The sequence below is a fragment of the Erithacus rubecula genome (assembly GCF_903797595.1).
Source record: "Erithacus rubecula genome assembly, chromosome: 4".
Taxonomy (NCBI): Eukaryota; Metazoa; Chordata; class Aves; order Passeriformes; family Muscicapidae; genus Erithacus; species Erithacus rubecula.
In genome coordinates, this window is record NC_136686.1 from 26,971,260 (window position 1) to 26,988,751 (window position 17,492).

At 44.1% G+C, this 17,492-nt stretch overlaps 2 protein-coding genes across 6 annotated transcripts; one reads left to right on the plus strand and one right to left on the minus strand.

Annotated features, from left to right (window-relative positions):
- Positions 1-720: 720 nt before the first annotated feature.
- Positions 721-12,331, minus strand: LOC306801248 (uncharacterized protein). Of its 3 annotated transcripts, XR_013774034.1 has the most exons (5): positions 10,234-10,371; positions 7,050-7,165; positions 3,247-4,441; positions 1,187-1,278; positions 721-912 (listed from the first exon to the last, which is right to left on the minus strand). XR_013774034.1 is itself a non-coding variant. In XM_079304134.1 (3 exons), the coding sequence occupies exon 1, from the start codon at positions 12,328-12,330 to the stop codon at positions 11,878-11,880; it is 453 nt and encodes a 150-aa protein (XP_079160260.1). In that variant the 5' UTR covers position 12,331; the 3' UTR covers positions 1,260-1,278; positions 7,050-7,165; positions 11,876-11,877. The 3 variants fall into 3 exon arrangements, 1 of the variants encoding a protein (XP_079160260.1); XR_013774033.1 differs by lacking the exon at positions 3,247-4,441; XM_079304134.1 differs by lacking the exons at positions 721-912; positions 3,247-4,441; positions 10,234-10,371 and adding an exon at positions 11,876-12,331 and having other exon boundaries at positions 1,260-1,278.
- On the plus strand, positions 10,297-15,690 carry SOCS2 (suppressor of cytokine signaling 2). Of its 3 annotated transcripts, XM_079304126.1 has the most exons (4): positions 10,297-10,436; positions 10,580-10,733; positions 12,200-12,473; positions 13,360-15,690. In XM_079304126.1, exons 3-4 carry the CDS (start codon positions 12,329-12,331, stop codon positions 13,806-13,808), a joined length of 594 nt encoding a protein of 197 aa, XP_079160252.1. In that variant the 5' UTR covers positions 10,297-10,436; positions 10,580-10,733; positions 12,200-12,328; the 3' UTR covers positions 13,809-15,690. The 3 variants fall into 3 exon arrangements, with proteins under 3 accessions (XP_079160252.1, XP_079160251.1, XP_079160253.1); XM_079304125.1 differs by lacking the exon at positions 10,297-10,436 and having other exon boundaries at positions 10,444-10,733; XM_079304127.1 differs by lacking the exons at positions 10,297-10,436; positions 10,580-10,733 and adding an exon at positions 10,755-11,762.
- The last annotated feature ends 1,802 nt before the right edge of the window (positions 15,691-17,492 follow it).

Here is a 17,492-nt window from a genome sequence, read left to right on the forward strand (position 1 = left end):
ACTGCATCAGAGCTGTGCTGCAGAAGTCACCTTTGCTTTAGTTAAGACAAACTGATGACTTCTTTGGAATTATAAACAAATGCTAGGAAAAATATTTCCTTTACCCTAAATTAGTTAACATTTGTTTGGTTGGTATAAGTAACATAAGGCTTCACATACTTTTTAAAATTTCTTTCATAATTTTTAATGCTGACTGGTTTCAGTGTGGGTTCATTTGTTATTTTCCAAGAATGGATGTTTATAGAATTCCCTTTCCCCCATGCCATTTTTCCTACAGTTAAAATCCTGGCATTAGTGATGGAGTAACAGAGTGGCAGCGAGTTCCACAATATTTAGAACTAGAATAAGAAAAAAGGAGAAGAAGCACAGAGCAAATAAAATTCATGGGAAATTCATCATAAGCAGAGGTAAGAAAAATGACAGAGAAATTCCCTTTCTAGAGTATATATTTGTATTAAAATACTGAAAGAAACATGCTAGGTGTTGGCTGCATGGGATTATAATTCACTGACTTTTGAGTGAAAAAAAACGATTTGAAGTGAACCCAGAGAGGGCACTGGTAAGGCTGAAAGGTGACACAGTGGCCTGTGAGAAGAGCAGCAGTGCTTAGTACCTTCACAGTGCCTTGTCCAGTCCAGGCACAAAAGCTTGAATTAATAAAACTAGGTGAGCATTTTGTTTAAATATGACCAAGTTTTAACTCATGACTTTGTGGAAATCAATGGCTTCCCACTGCTGCAGGGACAGCACCAAGATCACATCCTGCTTGACTTCACAAGTTGTGCTTTTCCAAACCAGCCAAGCTGTCTGTGCCCTCAAACCTTACTGCATCCCAGAGCATACAACACATACTGTCACTCTGATGCTAGGAAAGCACCCTTCTCACTGAGCACAGGACAGTTTCACATCATTCTCAAACTTCAAACTGAAAGATAGCACAGAAAAATCAGAATTGCATGCTGGGTCTGGAGTGGCACCAGAAAGAGTCCAAGAAGGACTGTGGGATATGAATATGGGTCTGCTCTAGAGAAAACTAGCCCAGCTAGTGTGAATATAAGCTATATATAGTCCTCTTACATTCCCAGTGTAAGTGCTTCTTGATATCAGAAGGGACTTTTTTTTAATTTAGAAATAAAAGCTTGCCCTCTGAAATCAGGCAGTGTGAACCCACCTGACCTCAGATTACCTTAGATTACTCACACACATAATTAGTCTTTTCTAAACAATTTCAGTCACCAGTCCAGAGTCTCCAGTTCAAAGATGCTGCAGTTGAGACTCCTGTAAAAATAAAAGGATTTTTCTTCTGAATAAACAAATATGCAGAGAAGAAAGTTCATTTCTGTAACACTAAAGAAGATGTGGATATAGGAGCAAGCATCTTCTTACCCAGTCAACATTGGAGTAAATGAACCATACCAAAGGTCACTAAATGTCATTGTTCTGTGATTTTCAGTCTTCAGAGGATCAAAGAAATCTGAAGAAAAGGTTCAAGTTGAGACACTTGGCAAAATAATGAGGTGAAAGGCTTCCAAAGTTTTCTGGAGGATAAAATCCCACAGCAATTGGACATAATTCTTAAGATCATCATTTAGGCATTACTAAATAAAAATGCGTATCTGCTTTAAGGTTCATGAAATGTCAACAAAAGAAAATAGTAAAAACCACAAACCAGAAAACCAAAGGACTGTTTTTCAGTTGTTCTCAGGGCATAAGGTGTTTGTTTATTCAAACAACAGGGTGACACTGACAAATAAGCTGTTCCCTTTAAATACCTTGCCAGGTGTTGTTTTTGTTTCTTCTTCCTGCTCAGCTGTACTTGTATGATAAATTAATTTTGCTAGAAATACACTACCAGTTCAGCACTGATTTTTTTAACCATTGATCTCCTTACCTGGCATATTTTGCCCCCTTAAAACAGTTAGAGCAGCCCAAGGAACTAATCTTAAAATGCCCTAGGAGATTAAAAGGTACACTTCAATTGATTGCTGAAGTGTAACTCAGAAGCATAACTGATCAGTCATTAGAAGAATTTAATTGTTGTTGCTGCACCTTTTTGATCAGCCTGTCCAAAGGGATTTCATTAACATCTCACTAGTACCTCTGACTAAGAAGAAATTTTGAATAGATTGTGAAAGCCTCTAGAAATAAGCTATTTTTAAGTGCTAAGCATATAAATGTAAATTGACTAGAAACAGCTGTTATTTACATTCTGTGGACACGGGATTTCACTCCCTGATGGATAGGGGAAGAGAGAAAGCCACTGAAAGACTGAAATTCCCTTAAAGAAATTGGGAAAATGGGGATCTGATAAAAACACATGCAATGAACCACATTGATGGGTAATATAAATATGTAAAGCTTTCCAGGTTTGCCACCATAACATTATATAGCCTACCTGCCAGGAGGTCTTGAAGAAGTGTATGTATTTCTTGGAGAAAGTGGGAGGAGGGGTTGAAGGAAGGAATATGCTGAGACAAAGGCATGTGAACAAATTTATTTTTCAGCCTTTTGTGCAATGGCTAGCTGATAATCTGGCATTTTCAAAAATAGTCTCCCAGAACAAAGCCCCCATTCACAATAAGATTTTGCTATGGACTTGTATTAGCTTGAGATTATGTTCTGGAAAAATTATAAAAGCTCCTGAAAAATGTAAGCAGCATATTCTAGACCAGTGTACCTGAAAGTGGAGGACTGTGCTGGAGGGAAAAGAAAGCACAGTGTGAAAGTTGCACCCTTCATGAGCTCAAGCTTTTTACTGGTCTGGTAAAGGTCCTCCTGCATGTCCTCTATTTACCTGGAGCAGGTTGCTGCTGTCACATGTTCCACTGGAAAGCTCATGCTCCCTCCTGCTTCTATTTGTAACATCACCAGCAAACACAGAGTAGAAAGAAAGAAAACTTTCCTTACAAAAGGTAAGGCATGTTCAAAAATGTACACAAAATATGGCTGCTAATTTGGACCAAACCAACTCAGATCAGCAGTAGGAACCTGGGACAGGGAATTAAAGTGGGATGGTTTTGCTGGCTTTTCCTTATAGAAGGAAGGAGTTGACATACTCAACACAGCTAAAGCTCAAGCACCACAGAGCCACTTGATTCTTAAGAGCTTGGGGAATTATTTCCTCCAAGATTAGTTCTGTTTAGGACTTAGGATTGCTTTGTGCCTGCCAGCACGTAAAACCTGTCATAACACAGGCAAAGGTAGAACAGAAATTTCATTCCTGTTCTATTTTAGGTACACTCTTACCTGCTGTTCTGTCTTAGGCAAAAGCTACATCCCATGGCTAATTGTATCCTTTCCTTCCTCACCAGAACAAAGGCTGATCTACAGCAGCAGGTTTTGCAGCTTCCTTCTGTCTAGCATCATGTGGCATGAAATGCTGGGGAAAAATTCTGCTGTGCCTCAGGCATCTTTCCAGATCACATTTATTCACAGAGGGATAATTTATCAGAGAAATGAGCTCTTTAGAGACTTCTAAAATTAGTGTTAAATTTTGAAATATAGGGCAATGGCACTGAAAGTCGGAAAATATGTCTAGCCCAAACTCACACTCTATAAAATACTTTGCATATTTTGTAATAATTATGGATATTATTTTCCCTCCCCTGCTAATTTATGAAGACAGAGAGATAATAACAAACTTAAGCAAATCTGAATTTGGTTACACAGAGCCATCTGTTAATTCTGGTATATGGCAGTAGAGGGCATCTAAGGACTTCAAGTAACATATGGTAAGGGATTAAAATCAGATGACTGAAGGAGTTATTACTCTCCCCCCAAGCTGTTAACCCCACCTCAGGACAGAATTGCCACTTCATGACTAAACAGCTCACAAGGCTGCTCCTCATCGAAGGCAGTTTTGAGCCACACTGGAACTGGGCTTGTTCTTAAAACACCAGTTGGAAAGCTGGAGTTGTTAAGGAGGAGATGCACTGGTTAATTTCTCTTCCCTGCTGCAGGCAAAGCTCTGTCAGAGCCACAGGACAGTTTTGGGTACAGTACAGGGGGGGAGATACTGCTTCAAGCAGCCTGTCCAATTATATCTACTACTGTTTGAGCTTTAATTTCCACATACCTGGAAAAAACTGCTTGCAGGAGGAGCAAGCAATTCTGGGAATGGACAGGCTGTGCCAAGAAAAGGCAAGCTGTGGACCAATGCTCTTTCCTTAACCAGAAAGAGTAGCCCTATGTGTGTTTCCTCTCCTGAACCCAAAAACTTCCACCCTGTCTGGCCAGCATTTCAGTTTATGTCCTCCCAGTATGCCAGTGAGATACAGGACGATGCGTTGAGCCATCCTGGCAAATAGCAAGCACTAATCCTGACAAACAGAGAGAAGGTAGCTGGCAGCTAGCACTGTTTTCTTGTCATCTGTCCAGGTTTGTGTGACATTCCACATCCAGCCTCTCTTTATACTGAAGCAGGGAAAGCAGCCATGCCTATCTGGAGCCAAAAGAAGCCAACACATCAGAGGCAGGTTAAGTTCATTACCTGACACTAACACTTAATGCACTAATCTGAAAAAGGTATTTGAGCTCAGCAGAATATTCTCATACAAAAGGCAATGTATTTTCAATTAACTGTAAGAAGTTTAAAGTTATATAAATACATTAGTCAATGTTGATTATCCTGTTATTCAAACCCATAAGTACAGCAACATGTTGGGCCTTATGCTGAAGTCTATTATAGCCTTAACCTGAAATTTAAAAGTGGCCCATGCCCAGAAAAAGGTTCTACAACTCATTTAATGATTCACAGAACTCCTAAAATGATATTCATCTGTCTGCTCTCCATGGCAGCACTTTCAGTCATAAACACTTAATTGTAAGAATTCGTCCTCAAGGCCAAATAGCTCTGGGTGAATTAAACTATCCTTAATGCAAGAACTAGAACAGTGATTTAAAATTAATCTTTTTCTGATGGGAGGCCATTTATTCAGAGACACATAACCCAGTTTCTACTTCACTTTTCACTCAAAAATCTCCCCTTTAGAGATAGCCACTGCATCACCTGTTTTAGTTTTCCTTATTAGTTTCAAAATTGACTCTCTGCCAACAAAGGAACTTTATTACTTATGGATTGGCAAAGCATAGGAGAGCTGCCTTCATGCTGTCTGTCAGGAAAACTTTTTTCACAGACATTACTTGCTCTCTTTTACTTTGAGGCGTAGGACTCAGAACTGGCAGAAAAACATCTCAAGCCTCCTCAAGCATAAAAGGCTTGTTTTTTCTGGCAGCTTCTAGGACAAGAATGCAAGATTTCACAGTGCTTTCAGCTGTGCTATCTCTAGGATTTTTCAAAAAAAAAAAAAAATCCAAAAAACAAAAACAGAAAACCGAAAGTATATGTTTTTGTAAAAAATCCAGAACTTCAGGGAGCATGGTTCTGAACATGTGCGTGTATAGGTGTAATGCATATATACAACTATATGCTCTTTCTTAGCCAAAAAAAAAAAAAGTAAATAAATATTACAGTCACAGATTTTATGCTATAATCTGAATACTAAAAATCCATATCAAATATTCCCCTAGTAGTTGTTTGAAAAGACTGTATCAAAAATGGTCCTTTCCAGCACCCCTTTTTTCTACCATGTTAGTGAGAAGGAAATATGAATAGGAAGAAAATGCTATCAAAGCAAGTATATTTACAACTTATTCTCCAGTACCTTTCAGCAATATTTAGCTAGTTTTAGTCAGAGTGAAACTGACTATAATTCACAAAATAGCACAGTGATAGAACAGAATTATGCTGTTTATAAAGAAGCCTAACATGACAAAGTAAAACTACTGTGCAAATTATCTTTTTTTTTATATATACTTAGCATCATCAAGTTCTACTTTTCCTTTGCCTATCCAAAATATTTTTATGTTATTTTGGTTTTATCGTAAATAATAAACTGGAGAAACTAAGCAAGCACTACATTTAATTATTTTTTTATTGAAGATCCCAAGTGTGTAGGTAACTTCTTACTCAATGCAATTTAGGCCTTTTCTTTTAGATAGTAGATAGCACAGGATAAGATGAGAGAGAGTCTTGAGTGTCACCTTTTTATGGTCAGTTTTGTGCTTGTCAATTATTATCTGTCTACTTATCCACTGAATCAAAGGGAGTGATCCTTCTTTTTATCAACTGTCTCTGAAAGAAAAAAATCTGGATGTTGTTTCAAAGTATTACTCTCTTTGTGCCATCTTTTGATGTTTGCTTTTAAATTACAAGTGCTGGTTTCTTTTAGAGCACCCCTGATTCATAGAAATTATTCACTGAATTCTTTTGTTAGTTATTCTCTTTTACCAAATGTGTATTATCAATAAAGGCAAAGCATTCACATGTGAATAGATAAAAATGGCAGGAAATAAGGTGGCAGCTGGTAAAGAGTAAAACTGTTTGGTATAAATCTTAATCTGTTTCATCAAAACATTCTGTTCCTCAGGCAGCTGGAAAGAGCAGGGTGATCCCATACACTAAAATATTTGTTTTCTCTATGTTTTATTTATTATGCTTTAGGAACTCTTTGTGAAATAAGCAAACCTTTCTCCTAACTGCTAAGTGAAAAACCCTCTAAGAGTTCACACTGCAGACCTCGTTTGTGCTGTGGAGTCACAATTAACTCATTCCACTTTGCTGGAGCTAAAGGCTCAGTATTCTCATTTCTTTGCTCAAGAGCCAGACTGTAATCCCAGAACAGGGAGAAACCATGGCAGCTGTACATTGTTATTTAGACTAGTTCAGGTAAACAGTTGTCAAAATAGGGTCAATAAGTAGATGTATATAATAAGCAATAGCTGTCCTTTTAACTGAAGGGGATTTTAACTGGCCAAATGGTATGCCATGGATAATGGATATTCTGTGCTGCATCTTTGGGAAGTTAAGGAAGAAGAGAGCAGGGAAAGGCCCCTTGTATTCTTCCAGGTAGCAAGGTAAATTATCTTAATAAATCAGTAAATATTTTCAGTGAATCAGAGCAAATTTAGCAAAACCAGCTGAGTCAGAAACACATTACCCCCCCTCTGCTCACATCATATTATATAAATAAATCAGCATACTAGCTCACCAGTAAACTTGGCATACTTTTCAGGAACAAAGTGAAAATCATTTCTAGTAACAGGCACTTCGCAGGACTGTAAAAACGTTGTTGCCTCCTTCCTTGGTCATGAAAGGGATTTTTGCCTGAAGGGAAAAAAAAATAAAATTCACTCACCATTCCCTGTCATGAGCATATGCATTTGAAATAGTCAGAAACAGTATATTCTGTTTGTGATTTTTCAAGAACTCTTAATGTTCATATTTTCACTACTAATATAAAACTTGATTAAAAATATCTACTATATGGATGGTATACAGTCAGAACTAACACTAATGAATAGTAGGAAGTAGCAGGAAAAAAAATAGTGGTTGCTTAAGTTTGTGCCTTTCATCTCCAGTCGGATGATATGCCTCTAAAACTGGCTCAGAAGCATTCATATTTGCAGATGTCCAACAGTATTTGTTCTAGAATTGCTACCCCAAAACACAGATTAAAAATAAATAAAGCATTTGGTTTGAATGGTACATAACAGTTTTAAATCCCCCCCTTGTACATAGTTTTTATATTAGTGACGGTTTAGAAGAACTACTGTTTTTTACATGGCAGATTATAAAACCCTATTTTGTTTACATGATGGAAAGCTAAATTTTCTAAGTCTGATTCTTCTTTTCTCATTCTCCATTTCATGTCTTTCTCTTACTCCATTCTGATTTTTATAAAGTAAAACTCTTCAGGCAGACCAAACCTGTATTAAATATCCCAGTTCCAAAGAAGCTAAAAAGTAGCTTTAAGTAGTTTAATGCACTACATTCAGCCCATAGTCCCAAAAGTAATTTAATTTAGTCACCTTTTCTTACCCTTAGAACTATTCCTTTTCTCTCCCATGACTGTATGGAAGACTCATGCAGACAGAGGAGAAAAAGAGCAAGTAACATTGTTGAAAGAAAAAGTGAAATACAAAACGTACTCCACTGAGCTCTTTCAGATGTCTCAAGCCAGAGAATAAAGGTAACTGTGAAGCAGAGCACTCTTATGAGGTACCAGTATTGTCATTTAAAGATCCATTTGCAGTTTTTTAAGTTTGAATTTCATTACTCTTGTAAGTTTATCAGATATTTATTGCTATTTTTAAGAGACATTAAGTTCTCATGAAAAAAAATTAATAGAACTCTGTTTAGGAAAGATCCTGCTGATATACTGCCTATTTAATTTTTATGCTACCTTTTTCATAACAATATCTGAAGTTTTAAGGAACAAACATTTATTACATTCTTCTGTTCTTGTTTCTCATTCACCACATAAATCGTGGTCTTCCTCCCTCTGCCTTTATAGCAACCAGCTGTGGTTTTAGAAACAAATTATTATGACTTCAAGTGACGAATAAGCAGCAGAAGCAAAGGAAGTCTTGAGATACTACCCACATAAAAAACCCATTATTAAAATAACATAGGAAAAGACAACTACAGCAAAGCTGTGAAAAAGCAGTTTTGCATCTAGACAAGACGTATTCCTTTTCTCCAAGAGGCATTAGTGAACTTCAAAGAAATAGCCTTAATTTGAACACTGTGATATCAGAAAAACATATTTTCGAGCAAAAGCTCTGTTCCTAGATATACAGAATTATTTCAGTAATAAAAAGAGATCTGTATTAATTTTTTATTGTTATTCTGAGCATACTGAAGTCAGTGCCATTCTGAAAAAGTAATGGAGGCTTTTTGCAAGTTCTCACGTCATAGGTAGCTGAACTGTCAACTAAATTTCAAGGGGCACAAACCTATTATCTCCCCTCTTCACATCAATCCAACGAAAAAAAATTACTGGGGATTCCACAACTGTCACTAGAGGCTGGATCTGAGGCTATCTGAACTTCACAGACAAAAACAGGAACAAGAATGACCTTCAAGACCTAAATTGTTTTAAACCATTTCTGAGAATGCTTAAGAAAGCCCGTGTTTGTTCCTCAGACCTCATTTTAAATCTGTGCTGCTGCTGCCAGTGATTAAAACCACCTTTTTTTCATAAACTGAATAAATTAAATTCAAAAGCACCCAGGCATTACAAACAGATGAAATCATACTGACCGATATTTCACTTAACAAAGTAGATTTCTTTTTCTCAGATTAATTTACCTAATTACTAAATACAGAACTTAATTTTTAAGATGACTATTAATTCTCTTATCCCCTGATGCTGAAGAATCATATGCAATAAATGCTACAAAATCCTTCGGGATTTGTAATCCTTCCTCAGACCTTATTTTCTTTCTTTTTTTCTTTTCTTTTTTTTTTTTTTTTTTTTTTACAGAAACGCTGCATTTCAGACGTTACTGGGGAGTGCAACCCGAGGCAGGGTCTCAGTGTAAGAGCTTTCTCTGTGCAGGGGAGCTGCTCTGCTCCCTCCGCCAGACACTCCAGCCTCATACATATTCATTTACCCCTCTGATAACAAAGCCTCCCTCCCGCCTCCCGCCCCGATTTTTAAAGATACTGTCTTTTATTATTTTATAGGTTTGGGTTTCTTTCCTGGAATCTTTAAAAAGACACCCTTCAATCCTTCTCCCGTCAATTTTCCCTCCCAGATACCCCGTGCAATTTGCAGGGAGCCCTGACCTGCAGCCAAGGGCTGGGGTGAGACTATTACGGCTACTTCTGCTTTGTTTCCCCTCTTTTCTTTCCTTTTTTTCTTCCCCCCCCCCCCCCCCCCCCTCTGTTTGTGCCTTTCTAAAGTCGGCTAGGGGCCGCCGGGGCAGCAGCGAAAGGTGGCTGGTTACCGAGCAGCACCCACGGCGCAATCAACCATCTTTACGCTGAAAAACAGCTTCGTGATTATTAAAAAAATTAATAATAATTTTTTAAAAAGCGGGGGGAGGGGGAGGAAATCGGCGCGCGCATCGGCGGGCAATGGCTGTTTGCAGCAACGAGGTATTTAGCGCCGGAGGGTGAAGGGGGGTGGAGACCAGGGTGGGGTGTCCCAGGAGCTTCGGCCGCCGCAAGTCCCTGGCACAGCGCTGCTGGCAGCGGCCCCTGCCGCGCTCCCGGCCCCGCGGGCGGGCCCCGCGCCGCGCTCAGGTGCCCGCGCTGCCGGCGCCGGGCGTCCCTCGCCCCTCCGGGCCCGGGACGGGCGGCCGCGCTCGCCCGGCTCCCGCAGGGTCCCGCCGTGCCCGCGAGGCGGCCCGCACGGCCCCGCTCCCTCCGCAGCCCCGGGCACTGACCTGCGCGTCGCCCGCGGCTCCGCGGGCACAGGAGGAGGAGGAGGCGGGGGGGCCGCGGGGCAGCGATCGGCGACCGCTGCCCCGGCGTGACAGGGGCGGCGGCTCGGTGCGTCGGCCCCGGCTGGCCGCGATCGCGGCGGAGGCGCCGGAGCGGGTCCTGTCACATGATGCGGTTCCTGGAAAGTTCCTGGAAAGCAGCCTTTGTATGTAACCATCCCGGGAGGGGGGAGCGGCGGGGGCAGGATGCCCTCGCCTCGCAATCAAAGGCGAGCAGACCGCCCGCGCCGGGGAGAGGGGGGGGAGCGGAGGGTGTTGTTTCCCCAGGAGCACCATCTTCCTCCGGCAGCCTCTGTCCGCCCCAGCACAGCCTCGACGCTTCTCCCCGGCGGCGGGTGCTGCGTCCCCCCGGCCTGCCGACGCCGCCGGGAGCCAGAACAACCTGACCGCCCCACCTCCAGGCGGCGGCAGCGGCGGCCCCAGCCCCGTCCCGCCGAGCCCGGGTGAGTCCCCTTGTCGCCGTCTCCCCTCCGCCCGATGCCCTGCCGCGCTTCGAGAGCCGGCGGCCCGCACCCCGCTCCCGGCAGGCGCTGCCGACCGCCGGGATGGAGGCTCCCCCGCCGCCGGCGACAGGCTGCCCCAGCGCTGCTCGCCTCGGCCGGGGGACGCCCGGCTGCCGCCCGCCGCCACCGCCTCGCAAGCCTTCCGTCCCCACCGAACTCCCGTGGCGGCGGCGCTACGCGGCTGGGCGCTCCCGGAGTCTCCCTTTCACAAGGGGTCGCGCCCGGACGCCGCTGGCAGGGCTGTTCCCACCTGCGCTCGTCAGCCCCGCGCCCGCAGCCTCTCCGGTGACAGGCGCACCTGCGCCCGGTCACCGAGCCGGCGGCGGGAGCTTCTGCGCGGGGAAAGGAGGGGATGGGCTTTGTCGAGGGGTTCCCACATGTGTGCTTACCTACATATGTTGGGATAGAATCCTGTCAGAACACCCTATCAGTTGCCACTACAGTTTAATTTGGAAAAGTTTCTGAGCTCCGCCGCGGAACTTGTTAAGGAAGGAACCACCTCAAAGTAACCCCTCACCTGGCGGCTGCTGCGCACCCGCAGGCAGAGACTGCCCGGTTCGCAAGCACCGGCGGTCGGCTCCCTGTTTTCTCCGTGATCCCCATCCCTTCACTCGGGCCAAGCCGGCTGGGCTCCCCCTCGCTGGTACTGCCCGGCTTTGTGTCGCTCCTGATGTGGCGGTGCACCCAGGAGAGAAGAGACTCCTTTTGTCCCTCCCGTTAGCTTCAGCCAAGAGGAATTTTTTTTTCCCCTAATATCACCATTTAATAGAGCGGGAAAAGCATATTTCCTGCCCCGCGCTAATTATAGCGCGTCCTCCACCGCGCTGCCCCTTCCGTTCCCAAGCAGCCGGCGAGCCCCCGGAGCCGGCGCTCCCGGCTCACCGCCCCGCAGCTCCCCGGGTACGGCGCTGCCCGAGAGGAGCTCACCCACCCAGGAGCATGGCCCACGCCGGGCTCCCGTTCCTAGAGGTACGACCTCGCGGATGACCTTACTGGAAGGTGTCCGTGCGCACCGCAGCACCCGGGCAGCGCCGGAGCTGGGACCTCTGCCCCGCTCAGTAGTTACCCCTCCTCTCTCATACCTTTACGTGCTCGGCTCTCCCCCACGACCTCCTCCCTCCCCAAAAGTACCGGAGCTGCCGGCCGGGCTCGCCTGCCCTAGCCGAGGGAGCGGGGCATCAGCGGGTTCGCCTTTGCGATAAAGCGAGACCACCTTCCCGGGGAGCCGAGGACAGGCTGGACGGCGGGGGGGAGGAGATGTCCCTCCCCCGCTCCGCCGGGAGGTGATCTCGCCTCGGGTCCCTCCTCTGGATGCTGGGACGTTCCGAAGCGGGATCGCCAGAAATACGCTGTGCGTCGGGAGCGCCTCTCGCGGGGCTCGGGCTAACCACGCTCTCCGCTCGCAGGCGGCGCCCGGGCTGGGGGCCGGGACCATGCACCCGGCGCGGCGCTGAACCCCGCGGCCAAGCGGAGCCCTCTCCTGCCGGCAGCCCCCGACCTGCGAGCGAGCGGGGCCGCGCCCGCCGCCGCCGCCCATGACCCTGCGCTCCGCCGAGTCCCTGGAGAGCGCGGGGAGCTCCGGGGAGCGCTGGGGGCACCCCGGGGCGGCGGCGCCCGCTGCCGAGGAGTGCCGTGAGGCGGAGCAGCTGGCCGCGGCTATGGAGGAGCTGCGGCGGGCAGGTAAGCCCGGGCGGCGGGGAAGGGGAAGCGCGGGGGGCGGCGGCGCTGTCCGGGGAAAGGCAGAGCGGCGCCGCGGGGATCCCCACCGGGCCGAGAGGGGAACCGGGCGACCTTGCGACGCCTGGCCATCGCCGCCCGGTGCTGCGGGGTCGCGTTCCCGCGGCAGAGAAGGGCGGCGACGGTTCCGATCTTCCGCGGACTGCGGCGGCCGAAGCGAAAGCGCCATCCCGGGATCTGCGGCCGGCGAGGGCCGGGCGCTGCCGCCGGCCGGGGCGGCCCCGCTCCGCATCCCCTCGGCCCCGCGTACCTGCGCTCTCTCGCCGGCGTGGCGGCTCGCCCGGCCCCGCAGGACGCGGGGCTTGGTTGCGGGCGGAGGGAAGGGCTTTTTGTCTTCATCCTAGAGGGGTCAGGACTGCAGCTACCCCGCCGAAGTTGTTTTCTTATCCCACTGCTTTCGACCGCTAGACAAAGCTCATTCCAACAGCAGCCTGCTCAGAGTTACCCAAAGCGGGCAGCCACGGGCTGCCGGCGAACGCAGCGCTGCTCCCGGCGGGAGAGCAGCGGGGAGCCGCGGGACGCGTCCCTGCTGCTCCACGGGCGGCCCGCCGCGTCCGTGCCTCCGGTGTCGGCCCCGCAGGACTCTGCACCAAAGTTTGTGCGTGTGTATGCACAGATGAAAATTAAAAAAAGACCTGAATGGTTCTGTCAAAACGAGGCGCATTGTAAAACAAATGAATTTAAATAGCAAATAAAAATTTACTGTGCCTGCAGGACTTTAGCTTTCAAACAACATAAGAAATGGGTGATTAGAAGTATATCAGCCAGAGAGCAGCTTTTAAAACAAACAGGAATAAACAAACCCCTTCTTTTTCTCATCTTTCAACAGGATGGTACTGGGGCAACATGACTGTTGCTGAAGCCAAAGAAAGGTTACAGGATGCCCCTGAAGGGACCTTTTTGGTTAGGGATAGTTCGCATTCAGAGTATCTGCTGACTATATCGGTAAAAACATCAGCGGGACCGACCAATCTACGTATAGAATATCAAGATGGCAAGTTTAGACTGGACTCTATCACTTGTGTCAGATCTAGACTTAAACAGTTCAACAGCGTTGTGCATTTGATTGAGTACTATGTTCTTATGTGCAAGGATAGAACTGAAACACCTTCAAATGGAACAGTTCACCTTTACTTGAACAAACCCCTCTATACGTCTGCTCCATCTCTGCAACACCGCTGCAGAATAGCTATAAACAAGAGCACAAATCAGATCTGGGAGCTGCCATTACCAACAAGACTAAAAGAGTACCTGAAAGAGTATCAATACCAGGTATAATTATATTTTCTAAATGCCTCTAAAAAAGAGTAACTTTTGAATGCAATTCTAAAATCAGCCAAAGAACTGAGTAACCAGTTGTACAACTCAGCATGGAATTCACTATCAAAACAGTGGCAGTTCTGGGGGAAAGGTTTTTATTTCAGATGCTACAAAGGGAGACTTTATGTAAAATAATCCCAGTTTGCATCCTTGGGGGTTCAACAAGGTGGCATGCTATTATTGCAAGGAGAGAGAAGCCAGGAATCTGTCCAGATTGTGTTGCTTTTTCAATAAAATGCTGCACTAACTATCAAATGCTTACTGAAGCAGTGGGACCGGGAGAGACTTCATAAGTGCTCAGAGAATATGAGAGTTTACAAGTATCTCAGTTGCCTGATTTCAAGAATAATTTGGTGCTGGTGTTCATATAATCCTAAAAGCTTAACTAGATCACACTGTGATAATCTTGCTAAAGTTATGCAACTAATCAAATCCAGTCAGAAAAATGATCATACATTCAGTTTTTATTGAACTACTCTCCTGCTTTTCTGCAAGCAAAGGATTATTGTAAGTAATCAGTCTAGAACATTATTTTTTGAAGTTCTCTGAAAGCTGACCTTAATAAGAAATGCCACATCTTTCACAGGAACCCAGTATATTGCTGATTGTACCAGATTGGTATCCCAGAATCCTTAACATGTTAACATCTTCACAGTGGTGATCTATCCATGCTATTATTGTTAAGCCTCTTTTGGTTGAGGCTTTAGAACTATATGTTCCAGGCTTGCAGTTCCAATGTCAAAACATGGATATCAGCAGTTATATGTGTCTTCTACAGTGTAGAATGTTTTCTTTAGCCTGTTTCCCAAAAATGGGGAAATACGATGTGGATTTTTTTTAGGGGGGGGGGTGGTTTTCCTTTTTCTTCTTTTTTATTTTATTTTTCTTTCTTTCTTTCTTTTTATTTTATTTTTAAACTTCCAATTCACCATTGTAGCTATCAAATGATTACTCAATAAAGTAAATCAAAGTGCACAACAATCTCCCAATTTTTGTATGTATGGATTTGCTACTATTCAGGAAAGAGTGGTCTTATATAGGAACTTATATAATTTCCCAGCTAATACTCAGATAAATGCACATGTATCAGTGAGGATGAATACCCCTGCTTTGCCTTTGTGGTGCTGCTCAAAAGTATAGCTGGATTACATTCAGATTAGTGGCTTAGAGGCTGCCTGCTGAATTCCTGTATTTGGGTATTAGCACAGGACATTGCTTTTTCTGTTATAGTAGTCTTCCAAACAGGAAGAGAGGACTAAGACTCTCAGCACCCATTCTTCAGCCCAAATGTAAAGTATTTAATAGAAGAATTACATAGGACGAGAATAACAGGAGAGCAGTAAAGAGAGAAACAAGGACATGGACTCATCCTTAGTTAACAAATTAATAATTTTAATTCTTTCCCTAGCTTATTTGTTAATTAAAGCAAAGATCTGTGCTTGAACAAGGAGGGTTGTCAAGACTTGTTGTAATCTAGCTTTTCCCAGACTGAAATAGAAACAACATTTAATAATCTTGTTTTTCTTGTGACTTAACTGCTCTGTTGTACAGTCAAGATGTTCCTCCTCATAAACTCTGGAGTACTGGCCAGCTTATTTGTTACATCTAAAGTCCCAGTGTTACACACTCAGTTTTGCCTGTGACATGATGACAGAAATGAGTAGCAGAGCCACTGAGGCAAAGTGGATGGTTCCTTAGTATGACATACTTGATAAGTTCTTGTTTTTCCTGTGGAAAAGGTAGGTTTCTCCTCCTCCATGGCTTGAATTTTCTGTCCCCATTTTCAGCTCAAGTCTTAGTATAAAAATGGGAGGAGTCTTCTTCTGAAAAACAAACCAAAATATTTGGGTTTTTGTTTTTTTTTTGTTTTTTTTTTGTTATAAATTTTCCCCATGTCTTCCCAAGATGTATTTGGAAGTTTTTCACATTATATGGTGACCACCCTTTGGCTCCCATGCCCAAAGAGCTATTGTATTCTAGGTATGTGTCACATGGTTCTTGTCATCAGTCTTGCTAAAATCTGCTACCCTCAGCCTGAGGAGCTTTTCCTGTGAGCAGAGCCTGTCAAAAAAACTGTGTTCCTGGGAACAATTTCATTCTGATGAATCTTTTCTTACAGTTCTTGTCTAGCTCTTCCTTGTGGTGAGAGAACTGCTATACGGAATAACTTCCATCACAGTCTCAAATCTGCTGGTGTGTTAGCATTCTACTACTGTGCCTTTTCAGCCAGGGATTTAGGCTTGGGGTCTCAAAGGTAAACACATTGTACTAAGGACATTTAATATAAATTCCTGGGGGTTTAAAATTATGAATACCAGTGCTGGAGCAAGCAGACTAAGAAGGTAAGAGCTTTGGGGTGCAGTGAGACTGCTATGTTGCAAATATAAGAAATGATTTATGGCTTGCTGCTGGCAGACTATGTGAGCAGTCACAGGCCAAGTGTACCCCACAGCAGAGCCAAGCTCTGAGGAACAAGAGGCAGACACAGGGAAGCTTGCTCTTTTTTTAATAACAGTTCTCCAAAGCACAAGGGCAAATGGCAGGCTGAGGACAAGGAGTGCTGGCACAGTGAAAGGTGGTGATTCTTGTAACTAATCAAGATTAGTTACTGTGATGTGGAATCAAGTCACCAAACATTGAGTATATTGACCTAGACTTCATGTAATTTGTATTAGTTCCTGTGAGGAAAAGTAGGCTCTGTAACTATAGTGTGCTCAAAGCTATGAACAATATTTTAAACAGACTGGAGGGGGAACTAGTCCTCTTTGTATGAAAGAACAGTTCTTGTCCTCATTAGGATGCCAGTACTAGGGCTGATGCATTGCACTAGTAAAACTAAACCACAGCATAGCTTGCAGAAAGCTCAGCTTCTTTCTAATGCAGCACAGAGAACTGACTTGTTCTGGTACAAAAAATCTGAGGATAGAGCATTATTGGATTTCAACAGTACAAAGATCTTGCATGTAGACTTTGTGAAATTTCAGACATGAAAATTTTCAGACATGTTCAAACATTTAAAAAAAATTCAGTGCCTTTTTTTTTCTTTACCTTATAGATGTTGTAGCTTGTTTGCAGCACTAGCTTTTAAATTATGGGCCCTTCAGATTATAAAAATTACATCTAACTGATATATATCATCTTGAGTTGCTAGTACAGAATGTGCAGCAAAGCCAGTTTCACGGGTTCAATGCCCATGAGTCAGCCAAAAATCATGATAAGGACTTTAATCCTAAGCTTTTTTTCACCCCATGTGTTGGTTTGGTTTTTCTTCTTTGAGTTTTGGGAGTTTCAGATGTTCCAGTTTATACCTGGAATGTTAGAAAATCTCTTCATTTCACTTAAACTGAGAATCCTACAATCCTAAAAGGCGATGCTTAAAAAAACAACCAAAATAAATATAATTGGAATATTAATGATGAAAATGGAATTGGTGATAGTATTTAGTTTAGCACTAAACCTAGAAGTGTAAATTAGGTCAGCATTTTAGTTGTATGGTTATCTTCTGGCTAGTAGTATTATCACCAGAGACAGAAAATGGTTTGAGTACAAGACGAGTGGGTAGAGAGAGAATGTAACCAAGCAGCTGCGCCCAGTGTATTAGAAGTAATTTTATTTTAATCTGATCTTGTCAGTAGTGTCCTA

Excerpts from the sequence above, each read along its gene's own strand:
- SOCS2 (XM_079304126.1), top strand. The coding sequence starts at position 12,329 with ATGACCCTGCGCTCCGCCGAGTCCCTGGAGAGCGCGGGGAGCTCCGGG. Across the intron at positions 12,474-13,359 it reads GGAGGAGCTGCGGCGGGCAG|GATGGTACTGGGGCAACATG; the intron begins GTAAGCCCGGGC and ends ATCTTTCAACAG.
- LOC306801248 (XM_079304134.1), bottom strand. The coding sequence starts at position 12,330 with ATGGGCGGCGGCGGCGGGCGCGGCCCCGCTCGCTCGCAGGTCGGGGGC.